The 14,372-nt window shown below is 48.3% G+C and overlaps 1 protein-coding gene across 1 annotated transcript in view; it reads left to right on the forward strand.

The window, feature by feature from the left end:
* Positions 1-12,371, forward strand: part of lmx1a (LIM homeobox transcription factor 1, alpha) — a 63,626-nt gene extending 51,255 nt beyond the window's left edge. The window contains exons 3-8 of the mRNA XM_056276757.1: positions 4,325-4,545; positions 5,816-5,991; positions 6,771-6,848; positions 10,592-10,679; positions 10,917-11,108; positions 12,229-12,371. Of these exons, the coding sequence (XP_056132732.1) occupies positions 4,325-4,545; positions 5,816-5,991; positions 6,771-6,848; positions 10,592-10,679; positions 10,917-11,108; positions 12,229-12,371 (898 nt within the window). The remainder of the gene's footprint in view (positions 1-4,324; positions 4,546-5,815; positions 5,992-6,770; positions 6,849-10,591; positions 10,680-10,916; positions 11,109-12,228) is intronic.
* Positions 12,372-14,372: the final 2,001 nt, after the last annotated feature.

Raw genomic sequence — 14,372 nt, forward strand, 5'->3', positions numbered from 1 at the left:
ACGAGGACAACCTTTCTCCCTCGTCATACGTTTCCTTAAGGAGCTCACCTCACCTTTCCCTTTAGTCACCTGCTAAAGGGATGGCAACCATCATACCTTCCTTCATGGTCCATGATGGAGACGGGAAGATGATGCTGCAAGGACTGCATTTTCTAAACCATCCATTATCCGAGCTGCTTATCCTGCTCTCAGGGTCGCGGGGATGCTCGAGCCTACCCCAGCAGTCATTGGGCGGCTTGTGGGGAGACACCCTGGACAGGCCGCCAGGCCATCACACACACACACACACACATACACACATTCATTTGTTTTCTTCTTCAAACCACATTAGCAGCTGATGAGTATTGTACCATATATATATATGCATAATATACCTATGCATGGTTTAAATGTTTAATTGTCTAGAAAATAGGAGCACCCAAGAAATAAACAGTGTGCTAAAACAAAAAAGTAACACACAAAGAGGTGCACTGTGGTGGCCTGCAGTTAAATTTTGCAGGTATCAACATTTGACGTGACGTGATGCAGCATTCATTGGACAGCAGTGCAGGAAACGCCTGTAAGGTACTGTGGGAACAAAGGCTGACAGGCCAGTGTCTGGAGCTTTGGTTGGTCTGTCAGCAGACTGTGAGAGGCTGAACGGTTGGGCAGCAGGCGGATCGTCGGATCAGCGGTGTGTCGGATCCACTCGACCCCCGGATCCTTATCTGATACATGGCCTGTGTCGCCGTGCGTTCACCGAGGGCCAGAGGTTAACCTGATCCAGAAACCGGATCCGTCTGCATGTCCACTAGACAAGACGTCTGCTTGGCTAAAGATCAGCTTTACAAGTCAGGGCAAGAACAATGGCAGAGGAGGCCTGTGGTAGGCTGCATGTGTGTGTATGTGGGCTCGTGGTTTGCAGGGTGTATTCATTCGTTTGTGTGTGTATCCTATCAACAAACACGTTTTAATAAGCTGTCTTCTTGTCATACAGCACTCTATCAATGATACAATACTTACACCCCGTCACTACATCACAGAGACCATTGTCATTATGGAGGAAAGCAAGAATATGCTGACCGATTTCTCTGTAATGCTCTTGTCACTAATTAAGTCGTCAAGTCAAGTCAATTATCCCAGTATCACAAATTACAAATTTGCCTCAGGGGGCTTTACAGCAACACAACATCCTGTCCTTAGACCCTCGTATTGGATAAGGAACCACTCCCTAAATTAAAAAAAAACCTTTAACAGAGGAAAAAACAGGAAGAAAGCTCGGGGAGAGCAGAGGAGGATCTCTCTCCCAAGACGGACAACGTGCAATGGATGTTGTGTTTACACAATTTTCACAATACAACGTTGAAAGAGGACAACACAATTATAATGGAATTATAAAATATATGAGGAATATGATGAGGAGGATGCCAAGCACTGTCCAGACGCCATCGGAACAGCCCAGGACCTGAACCAGGCCACCAGCATCACCATGTAAAATAATAATAATAATAATAATAATAATCACAACAATACCCGTAGTGACAGGAGCCCTGGGACTTGTAAAAAAAGGGATGGAGAAATACACTCAACGGATCCCGGGTAACATCACAATACAAGAACTACAGAAGACCACACTCCTTGGAACATCTCACGTCCTAAGAAGGGCACTATCCATCAAATAGACTTCTACCTCATCCCAACAAAGCAACGTCACTAGCGTGGACGGTAATGCTGGAGGTTTCCTCTTCGTTGACGTCTGCATCGCCCGCTTCCGGTGTGGGAAGATGGCGGTGCAAATTCACGTTGTGGGAAGATGGCGGCGTGAATTCACGTTTGCGGCGGCCTCACCCGGTACCGTCCATGCAGTGTCGTTGTCCGCGACGGCGTCAAGTTTGTCTCGGTTTGACGGCTGGGAGAGCTGGTGCTGGATCGGCTGGGAGAGCCTGGTATGCTGCGTCCTGTTGGCCCAGGAACCACGGCCTTGCCTGGAGCTGTTCCCGAAGAGGTAACACCCGAGGGCGGTCTGACAGTACGCGGAAGCGGGGCAGACTAAGCTAACTGCTAGCCCATGCAGACCGGCAGTTCCGGCAGTCATCCTGGCGATTTATTTATTTATTCATTCGTTTATTGTTTAGTTTAGATATGTGTGTTAGTTTGGATATGCGTTCTTGTAGTTTTTGGATGGATGTGTGTTTTTGTCTGCGTTGCACTGCTGTGGGCTGGGGGAAACGGATGTTTCGTTTCATTTCATGTGCGCAAGTGCATGAAATGAAACGACAGATAAAGCGTTTCCGATGCGCGATTACGTGCACTAGCATCATATCGCAGTATTGGATCTGCGGTATCACGGAAACCCAGAAACATTCCGGGTATTTCCTGCACCACGACTCCTTTGAACCAACAGCACTGATGCATCTGCGGTTGCCACAGGAATGCACATACCACAGAAGGCATGCCGGCCATATTAAAAGGCATACCTTTGGGGCCATGGGCCAGACAGACTGGATCGGTCAAGCAGCCCGGCTGACCCTTGTGTGCTTCTGGGAAAGGGGCTTTAACTGTTTCCCTGACGACCCCACAGCAACAGTAATACATCCCTGCAATGTTTGACTCTAGGATGTTGCGGTTGCAGACCCTTTCTGACAAAGGTGGCCCACCACCAACTTGTGCTTGTCGGACTTTTGTATACGTCTGTTAATGTGGTAACTGTCTCTTTCTAAGTCTATTTAAAGCAGATTGAACAAAGGACTAAAACGTTTATTCTCTTTCTTTTCTTTTTGTGTGTGCAGCCATCCATTGTGTTGCAGTATTACAGTGCTTGAAATGACACCGGTATAAGTATACTGCACACTCTTTCAGGTTAAGTTCATATGCTTTAAAGTGACATTGTGTATTTTTTCTATTAATTTAGTGAACGAGACATGATCGTTTCTTCACGCAAAGGAAATGACACTCGCCACGAGGCACGGACGTGGGACTTTGGGCGTTTTTCTTCTTCAGCAATGACCCACATATTTTGCTGCAGCCTCTACCACCAACAAGCCATTGCTGAAGAAATAACGTCTAAAATCCTGCCTTCATCTTCATCATACCTCGTAGCGAGCGTCATTTTCCGTTTCTGAATGAAGGCTCAGGTCCTGTTGGCTGGTATTGTGACAAGACTGGCCATGCTTCTTGAACCAGACCATCTGAGGCAACAGCGGTGGAATTAAGTGGTGTATTGAAGCACCAGAGGTCTCACTTTATTGCATACACACTCCTGATCTTAATAGATTAATAAAAGGATTACTCAGTGTTGCTTTAAAGTCAACCCCTAATATCCCCATCATTATCTAGCGTCTTAGATGAAAATGTGGGTATGTAGGCCTTTCTTTGCCGGGTGCAGGCTATATTTTTATGCACAAACAAGAAGGAGAAGAAAAAAAAAAGCTGTAATTTTCTCATGCGTCTGTAGTGACTGGGCTGGTACCCCGGTCAGGTCTTATGACAAACCCCAGCTCCTGAACGATGATGCATCATCCTGCATGACAGACCTGAAATGCCGCAGTGCCAGCCAGCGGACAATGGTCCTGCTGCTCGGGGGCCCGGTGAGGCCTTTGTCTGGTCCTGGTAAAGCAGACTTAGGGATAATTCCGCGGATAATTCCTGAGGCCGGTGGCTCAGCCTTTCCCACCGGGAGATCTGATTCCCCCCCTCTGCCTGGAGCCACGGCCTGCCGAGAGGCTTTTCTCCTGCCTCCCTGGGAGAACGGCCTCGGACACGGCAACCGCAGCCACGGCAACCAGTCTTCCTTGGCTCAACCCACTGGTCCTGGTTGCCAGGCGCTAAGATTCACACCCACCACTTTTGTGTGTGTGTATGTGTGTGTGTGTGTGTGTGGGGGGGGGGGTTGTCTGAGTGGTCGGAGGCAAGAGGAGGAGGAGGGAAGAAGTTGGGGTCGGGGGTGGGGGGCTGGCAGTCGGTTTTGAGTGACAGCTCAACTCAGCAACATTACCGGAGCCAACCCGGCATTCTTCCCTGTGGAATCCTCATTCAGACGTGTGCGGGGGGCTCTTCTACCTCAAGTGCCTGAGACAGAAAGGCTATTTACTCAAGAAGTGGCCAACAAAACAAAAACACTGCGCCCCATTGTTCACAGAGTTCTCACACATTTTACTTTTTTCCTTCCCTCCCTCCGCCTCTTTCTGCTCTCTTCCTCCGTCTTTCTTTCTTTTTCAGTCATTTCAGATCAATGTAACTCAACTCTATTCAACTCAGTTCAACTCAATTAATTTAATTTGCTTTATTGGTGTGATTGTTTGGTTATTTTGTAACTCTCTCCCTCTGTCTCTCTCGCTCTGTCCAGTCTGTTTGCAGGGCGGTGCAGGGGCTGTAGGGAGGCCATCTCCCCGGCAGAGCTGGTGATGCGTGCTGGCTCCGCTGTGTTCCACCTGCGCTGCTTCACCTGCAGCGTGTGTTCCTGTCCCCTCCAGACCGGAGACCGCTGCGTCTTCAGGGACGGACAGCTCGTTTGTGCCAGGGAGGACTACCACCGGTGTCTGGCAAGCCCATCCTCCTGCGACATGGGTATAGTAGCTCCCCTTCCAGTGTGTGTCTGTGTGTGTGTGTGTGTGCCCCTTGCAATCCTTCCTACTGCAGTCACCTTGTTTCTTTTCAGGACTCAGGAACAATGTATTGTCATTTCTTTCTTGTACTTGTACACACAAAAGAAACGAAATTCCGCTTCCCCCATCCCACATAAGTGTGACACAAAAGACAAAAACACACATCCCAAATTTCCCAAAAATGACACCACCAAAAACATACAAAAATAGAGAGAACAAAGCAAAAAAGAAAAAACACACACAAAGTTAACAACACAGTCCACCCAGTGCAACACAGTCCAAAAATTCCACTGTCCAGAGAACGAACGCCAGCCAGGATGACTGTCGGAACTGCCGGTCTGCATGGGCTAGCAGTTAGCTTAGCCTGCCCCGCTTCCGCGTCCTGTCAGACCGCCCTCGGTGTTTCTTCCTCAGGCGCAGCTCCAGCAGGGCTGTGGTTCCTGGGCCCACCAGACGTAGCAGACCAGGCTCCCCCAGCCGATCCAACGCCAGCTCTCCCAGCCAGACACCTTCAACACATCTCCCTGCACTCCACACGACAACACTAAAACACAGTCAACGCTAGGCGAGGGCGCCACCAGACCGGCCTTGATGTTATCGGAACTGCCGGTCTGCATGAGCTAGGAGTTAGCTTAGCCTGTCCCACTGTCAGACTGCCGTTGGTGTTGCCTCCTGAGGTGCAGCTCTGATCAGGGCCATGGTCCCTGGGCCATGGTCCCTGGGCCCACAGGATGTAGCAGACCAAGCTCTCCTAGCCGATCCAGCACCAGCTCTCCCAGCCACCAAACGAAGACAAAACAAACAGACGCAGATGTGGACAAAGACACTGCATGGACAGTACTGGGTGAGGTCGCCGCAAACATGAGTTCGTGCTGCCATCTTCCCTGATCGGAAGTGGAATTTTCAGCACCGAGTGCCAAGTTTCCCAGAAGACAACTCACACTATATACCACATACACAACAAAACAACCAAAGACCTTCCTGCAGATTATCAAAATTATACACTTACCTTAAAACACAACAAACATTCTTAAAATCTCTAGTAACATAAAGCCTTTTGATGCTTTCCTATCTACTTGTCGTTCACATTCTGACACTCGTACACATGCTTTCAGAGCTTCTTTATTTGTCCCCGCCTTTTGCTTTCCCTCCTGCCTGTCTCCATCTAGGTCTGTTTTCGTCAGGTAACTAATTTTAAATATTTTGCTTATCAACCACGTCTGCCATGCTAGATAAAAGTGATGAGGAGGAGGAAGAGGAGGAAGACACGGAGAAGGATCCCGGCAGACGGATCAGGGCGGGAGACTTGGAGAGCAAACGGCCCAAGAGGCCGCGCACCATCCTGACCACCCAGCAGAGACGGTCCTTCAAGGCCTCCTTCGAGGTTTCCCCCAAGCCTTGTCGAAAGGTAGTGCCTCCTTCGTTTTGGGGCCCCCGCCAGACCACCAGTACATGACTGGGTTGGCTCAGCTTGTCTGAGTGATAGCTGTAGTGTACCTAGTACCTACCTGTAGTGTGGTAAAGGGGCGTCCGGGTGACGTGGCGGTCTACTCCGTTGCCTACCGACAAGGGGATCGCTAGTTCGAATCCCCTTGTTACCTCCGGCTTAATCAGACGTCCTTACAGACACAATTGGCCGTGTCTGCAGGTGGGAAGCCGGATGTGGGTATGTGTCCTGGTCGCTGCACTAGCGCCTCCTCTGGTCAGTCAGGGTGTCTGTTTGGGGGGGAGGGGGAACTGGGGGGAATAGCGTGATCCTCCCATGCGCTACATCCCCCTGGTGAAACTCCTCACTGTCAGGTGAAAAGAAGCGGCTGGCGACTCCACATGTGTCGGAGGAGGCATGTGGTGGTCTGCAGCCCTCCCCGGATCGGCAGAGGGGGTGGAGCAGCGACCGGGACGGTTCGGAAGAGTGGGGTGATTGGCCAAGTGCAAATGGAAATGGGACGAAAAGGGGAAAAAAAAAAGATGGTAAATACAAGTCCATCATTTCTCTCCGGCGGTGGTTATTCGTCTTCATACAGAAAGAGTCATTCTTTTCTTCATCTTAGAATTAGATTCTTTGTATATCATATTGCATCACAATGTGGTACAGTGAGGGGGTCACCTTGTACTGACCTTCTCTATCCCTCTAACCCCCCCATCCCCCCCCCCACACACACCACCACCATCAAATCTCAATCCAAGGTAAGGGAGACCTTGGCAGCAGAGACTGGTCTGAGTGTCCGTGTCGTCCAGGTCTGGTTCCAAAACCAAAGAGCCAAGGTAACACACACACACACACACACACACAGTAATAAAAAGAGGTCTTTCGGCACTGTGTGTGCGTGCCAGAGTGGAAATCGGCGTGGTTATCTCCTCATACAGGAAACTGATGACATCTCTCCGCTAGATTGCTGCAGATTAGCTCCTGTATTTCCTTACAGAGCAGGAGCACGTGTTCTCTCCCCTCTCTCCAGTGCAGTGTGTCCCTAGCCCTGCTGATCCTGTTTTAACTGAATGAATCCCGTTCTTTAGGAACAGCTGGTGCCTGGCAGTCTCTGACGTCTGAGGGGTTTTTATTCTGTCTCTGAACGTTGATAAGTTATGTATGGGTGGTGCAGTGGTTAGCGCAGTCGCCTCGCAGCAAGAAGGTCCTAGGTTCCAGCCCTGAGGTAGTCCAACCTTGGGGGGGGTCCTGGGTCGTCCTCTGTGTGGAGTTTAAATGTCCTCCCTGTATCTGCGTGGGTTTCCTCCGGGTGCTCCGGTTTCCTCCCACAGTCCAAAGACATGTCGGTCAGGTGAACCGGCCGTACTAAATTGTCCCTAGGTGTGTGTGTGTGTGTGTGTGTGTGTGTGTGTGTGTGTGTGTGTGTGTGTGTGTGTGTGTGTGTGTGTGTGTGTGTGTGAAGGCCTGGCAGCCTGTCCAGGGTGTCTTCTCCCCGCCTGCCGCCCAATGACTGCTGGGATAGGCTCCAGCATCCCCACAACCCTGAGAGCAGGATAAGTGGTTTGGATGATGGATGGATGTGATGTAGGATTGATATATGATGAGGGATTCAACATGGATCTGTATTTGTATTTCCTCATCTGAATGAAGAGTCGAAGAACATGTGGTGCATATCAGCTGCATTGCAATTTACTGAATTTACCTGCTGGTGGAGAATGTAATGTGAATGTAAAGCCGTCTGAAACCTCTACGACCACTACTACTACTACTACTACTAGTAGTATTTTCGGCTGCTCCCGTTAGGGGTCGCCACAGCGGACCATCCGTTTCGATTTCTTCCTGTCCTCTGCATCTTCCTCTGTCACACCAGTCACCTGATGTCCTCCCTCACCACATCCATAAACCTCCTCTTTGGCCTTCCTCTTCTCCTCTTCCCTGGCAGCTCCATATTCAGCATCCTTCTCCCAATATACCCAGCATCTCTCCTCCACACATGTCCAAGCCATCTCAATCTTGCCTCTCTTGCTTTGTCTCCAAACCGTCCAACCTGAGCTGTCCCTCTAATATAATCGTTCCTAATCCTGTCCTTCTTCATCACTCCCAATGAAAATCTTATCATCTTCAACTCTGCCACCTCCAGCTCCACCTCCTGTCTTTTCATCAGTGCCACTGTCTCCAAACCATACAACATAGCTGGTCTCACAACCATCTTGTAAACCTTCCCTTTAACTCTTGCTGGTACCCTTCTGTCACAAATCACTCCTGACACTCTTCTCCACCCACTCCACCCTGCCTGCACTCTCTTCTTCACCTCTCTTCTGCACTCCCCGTTACTTTGGACAGTTGACCCCAAGTATTTAAACTCATATGCCTTCATCACCTCTACTCCTTGCATCCTCACCATTCCACTGTCCTCCCTCTCATTCACGCATATGTATTCTGTCTTGCTCCTGCTGACTTTCATTCCTCTTCTCTCCAGTGCATACCTCCACCTTTCCAGGCTCTCCTCAACCTGCACCCTACTCTCGCTACAGATCACAATGTCATCCACGAACATCATCGTCCATGGAGACTCCTGCCTGATCTTGTCTGTCAACCTGTCCATCACCATTGCAAACAAGAAAGGGCTCAGAGCCGATCCTTGATGTAATCCCACCTCCACCTTGAACCCATCTGTCATTCCAACCACACACCTCGCCACTGTCACACTTCCCTCATACATATCCTGCACCACTCCTACATACTTCTTTGCAACTTCCGACTTCCTCATACAATACCACACCTCCTCTCTCGGCACCCTGTGATATGCTTTCTCTAAATCCACAAAGACACAATGCAACTCCTTCTGGCCATCTCTATACTTCTCCATCAACATTCTCAAAGCAAACATCACATCTGTGGTGCTCTTTCCTGGCATGAAACCATACTGCTGCTCGCTGATCATCACCTCTCCTCTTAACCTAGCTTCTATTACTCTTTCCCAAATCTTCATGCTGTGGCTGATCAACTTTATACCTCTGTAGTTGCTACAGTTCTGCACATCGCCCTTATTCTTGAAAATCGGTACCAGTATGCTTCTTCTCCACTCCTCAGATATCCTCTCACTTTCCAAGATTGTGTTAAACAATCTAGTTAAAAACCCCACTGCCATCTCTCCTAAACACCTCCATGCCTCCACAGGTATGTCATCAGGACCAACTGCCTTTCCACTCTTCATCCTCTTCATAGCTGCCCTCACTTCCTCGTTGCTAATCCACCGCACTTCCTGATTCATTATCATCCAACCTTCTCTCTCTCATTTTCTTCATTCATCAGCCCCTCACAGTACTCCTTCCACCTTCTCAGCACACTCTCCTTTGAAACTATAGTTGTAATTTAGGACTTTGCAAACAAATGTGATTAAACATGACTGGATTATAGTATTTATATGTTGATCATGCTGTTATTTATTGTTCATTATACATTATTATCATTATTAATCAGTTTATATTTGTACTGTATTTTTACCATAGCCTGTCATGTCCCCCACCTACTATTACATGTACACATACCAGCACTCCACACACTGCACCACTACCCAAACTCTGCTTCTTATCCTATCCCACCAGCACTACCCCCAACCACACCCACTATCCTATCCCACTAGCATTACCCCCAAACACAGCCACTATCCTATCCCACTAGCATTACCCCCAACCACACCCCCAGCCTATTCCACCAGCATTACCCCCAACCACACCCCCTATCCTATCCCCAACCACACCCCCATCCTATCCCACCAGCATTACCCCCAACCACACCCCTATCCTATCCCACCAGCACTACCCCCAACCACACCCCCATCCTATCCCACTAGCATTACCCCCAACCACACCCACTATCCTATCCCACCAGCACTACCCCCAACCACACCCCCATCCTATCCCACCAGCATTACCCCCAACCACACCCCCTATCCTATCCCACTAGCATTACCCCCAACCATATCCCCTATCCTACCCCACCAGCATTACCCCCACCACACCCCCTATTCTATCCCACCAGCATTACCCCCAACCACACCCCATATCCTATATATATATATAAAAACACTCAATGGTAGGGAAAGTGCTCAACAAATAAGGAGCAAAATAACTGGATTTTTATATATATCAACACAGATACAGGGAAAAAAGGTTTTAATACATTACAGTACAAGTCTGTTTCATGCAACACACACTCATCAACTGCTAATGATTATGGACATTAGCATGGACATTAATGATAATGGACAAATCATTAGCAGCTGATGAGTGCATGTTGCACCAAACAGGCATGTACTGCAATATATTAAAACTTTTTTTCCTGTATCTGTGTTGATATTCCGCTCCTCATTAGTTGAACACTTATAACACCATTGACGGTTTTGGAAAAAAACGCTATATATAGATATACTTACACACACACACACACAGTCGTATTCTATGCATTCTCTTGTGTTACATGTTTTGAAGTAAAATGCACTGCACTGTATTGTTGTGTATCTAATGTGCTATATAAACGATGTTTGATTGATTGATTGATTGATTGATTTACTTAGATGAAGAAACTGGCACGGAGACAGCAGCAGCAGCAGCAGCAGGAGCACCAGCAGCAGCAGCAGCACCAGCAGCCGCCACGTCACACAGGTATCCTGCTGCCGAGGCAGTTTTACTGAAACACTTCACAACAACAGCTGAGAAGGTCTGACTGAATGAAAAATGTGCACAATCAACACTCTCGCGCCACATCTGGTTTCTTGCAGAAAACAACAACAATAGACTAACTCTTACAAAGTAATGAAGCAGTTCGATGCTTAACAGCTAAATGTCCCTCAGGGATTACTCAAAGTATTTGGTACCAATGTCTACACCGGCGCTCCACAGCACCCTCCTGTGGCAGCTTGACCTCTGACCTGGACCCCCTGAGTTCTCGCTACCCCCATCTTCAGCAGCAGCAGCAGCAGCAGCAGTCGCAGATGGAGGTCATCAGCCTGGAGCAGCAGGACTACGATATGGAGCCGTTCCGACAGGGCCTAACCCCTCCTCAGATGCCCGGGGACCACATGCATCCCTATGGTAACAACCTCCACGCCTACGGTAACAACCTCCACCATGATGGACTCAATAACAGCAGTGTAGTGATACTGATATAACAGCGATGCATCTTATTATGATGATGCTCATTTGAATTGATGTGAAAGTATGACCTTTGATCCTTAACACTGGAACAACCAAGATTTCACTCCTACCTAGAACGACCATGGGCAGTCAAAACGACCGCCGGGTTTTAAACTCTATATTCTGTCAAGATAAATACCCAGATATTAATGCCTTATATATGTTAGTATTTCTGTTAAGAAACTAACTGACACCAAAAATTAACGTTTTAACAACTTTAAAACACAAGGCAAATAGTTACAGCAGCTGTCCTGTGGGGGGCAGCAGAGGTCCCATCTCCTCGTCAGTTGAGGCTGTGTGGCAGCCTTCACTGCAAAGCCCTGTGTCGTGGTTCAGGGATAAATGTTACGAGGTGGTCATTCATAGCATTGTACCAGAATATTCACAATGTTATTATATCAGAAATGTTGCATATAAAATACACTTGCACATTTGTAACTAGGCGTTTTATTCAGAACAGATATTTTGTAACGAGGCGTTTTATTCAGAATAAATATGTTGTAACTAGGCATTTTATTCAGAATAAATATTTTGTAACTAGGCGTTTTATTCAGAATAAATATGTTGTAACTAGGCAGATTATTCAGAATAAATATTTCCATGGTGCTGCTGAGTCTGCAGACGTGTCAGGAGGAAACCATGCACAGCTTGATAGTCCTGTGCAACCCACACCACCAGCTTAGAATGGACTGATCATTTGAGTCAGTTTTAAGTCAGTGATTATCATTTCTTTATGTACATATTTATATAGCATCAATACATATATTGGTATGATTCATCAGCTCATTTTGTTTCTTTAAACTAGCTCTTACATACGACATTCCCTTTGGAAAATAGAGTGATTCTGTTCTATTCTAGACTATGCTATAAAATATCTGATTATATTATATTATATACATTTATAGCCCTATACAAATGTAGTGATGAAAATATAAAAAATACAAATGTATTATTATTATTATTATTGTGCATTTTAGCTAATGTGTGACAACTGGAGTTGTATGTTATTCCTCTTTAGGTTTTAAGGGCCTGTTTGGTGACTTGGATGGAGATCCCCTGTGTCATCTGACTGACACCGACTGCCTGACCATGGCTGACTCCTCTCTACTCACCCCCATCGACCACCTCTACTCTATGCAGGACTCCTACTTCACCTCCTGAGAGAGGAAGTCCATCTCTCTCTCTCTCTCTCTCTCTCTCTCTCTCTCTCTCTCTCTCTCTCTCTCTCTCTCTCTCTCTCTCTTCTCTCTCTCTGTGTTTCTCTTCAGTCAGCCAGAGCCTCCACACTCTTGGTGTCGTGGTTCGTCCTTCGTCTTTCCTTCATCTCAGTGAAGCCTTCAGCCACTACTGCAAGTCTTGTTTGAGAGCAGGGTCCACTGCAGAGGGCAGATCCATAAACTGTCACCCCCCCCCACGACCAGCCCCACTACCAGCACCACCAGCACCCCCCCACTCCCACCAGCAGCACTACCACCACCACTACGAGCACCTCCCCCACCCCCACCAGCAGCACCAGCACCACCCTCACCAGCACCACCACCACTGGCCCTACTAGCACCCCCCACCAGCACCACCACCTTGTATGTGTTAATTATTACAACAATAATAGACAGATCTACTTTACTCTTCCTACTGAAAGAGATGGATGTACTCTGTACACTTGCATAGATCCTTGCTGACGCTGCTGCCTCCAGATGTTTTACAGCCCCACCGTACAACCCTACGGAGGAGGAACGCTGATGCTTTGGGATCCCTCTCACTCTGCTCAAGGTTTACCATATGAGACAATATGTAAGTGAGGCATATGTAAATAGCTGTCGGAGTGTGTATTTGTATTTATTGTCATCAGGTGTGTACGTTTCGTTTGTCCTGAATGAATCTACACTGAATAAATAGCAGCTATGAGACAGTGTGTATTCAGACTGAGGCCTGGTACAGTATGCACGCATGGTGTATACGTAGCACAGACCGCAGGGGTTGGTAAGGATGGCGGTTGATTGTTTCAGTGTAGGGATGGGGAATTCATGCTGCGGGTTACGGCTGGGTCAGTCCATCTGCAGTCCTTATCGGAGGCACCACAGTGACGGGTCAGCGAGGCATCTCCTCGTTGCTGTCAGGCGGATCATCAGGCTATGACAGCCGAGCGGGTCAGCGGCAGGTAAGTATCACATCCAAGCCGCCTTGCCATCTTCAACGCTCACCATTGTGCTCCTCCTGGTCAAAGGCTCTTCACTGCATTTTTCTGCCTTTTCCTTTCCTCCAGTGAGGAGGTGGGGTGGGGATGGGGGGGCGACCACCCAGGCGCCGTGCCCAGCTGGAATGCACCGATCCCGGGGAGCAAGGTTGAGGACTTCGAGGGAGGGGGGACTCCAGACAACGGAGAGGCTGAAAGCCGTATGGGGGTGGGGTGGGGAGAATGCCTTGGGTGACGCAGAGATATGAATCCCCACTGTATAGAGTGCCTCCTTGCCCCCGCCGTGAACCCTCTCCTGGACCCGGCTCATATTTCCCGCTATGAAATCAGACCTCACAGAGCAAGAGAGCGCAAGTCAATGGTCAGGAACAATCCAGCTGTCTGTCACCGTGCATGGGTATGCCTCTGCCAGCCCGCTGCTCTGCCAGCCACTGCGCAAGACTGCACCCTTGTGCACTCCAGTGGCGGCTGGCCAGTACAGGACGCTGGGGCGCAGCCCCCTTCAAACGTCAAGAGGTGAAAAATCTACTTAAACATGTTAAATAAAGTTAAAAAAATGTTAAATATAATTTAGTTGTATGATGCAAATGATGATGAAATAAAAGTGTTGTCAGTCTGTCAGCAGCATTAAATATTGGTTCAAATGGTATTTGGTTGATTTCTCTCTGAATACATATATTTCCTGTCTGAATATATATACTTCCTGGGTGTGGGGCGCCGGCCAAACGGTACCTTATGTAAGCCCTCAAACTTGTGGCGAGCACGTGACCTGAGGCTGCTGTCTGAGTGGTTTCATCAGATTTTCCAGGGGGCGCAGTTCTGTGCTGCCCCAGACGCTCCCACTTTTATTGGCAGCGAACTGGTATTGTTTTAATGTTTCTTGACCTAATGTGATTGGACAATTCTCGCGGCTGTCAATCATGTTCACACCCACCACGACGCCTCGTCTCGACTGTCAATCATCCACC

The sequence above is a fragment of the Lampris incognitus genome, chromosome 3, assembly GCF_029633865.1.
Source record: "Lampris incognitus isolate fLamInc1 chromosome 3, fLamInc1.hap2, whole genome shotgun sequence".
Lineage (NCBI taxonomy): Eukaryota > Metazoa > Chordata > Actinopteri > Lampriformes > Lampridae > Lampris > Lampris incognitus.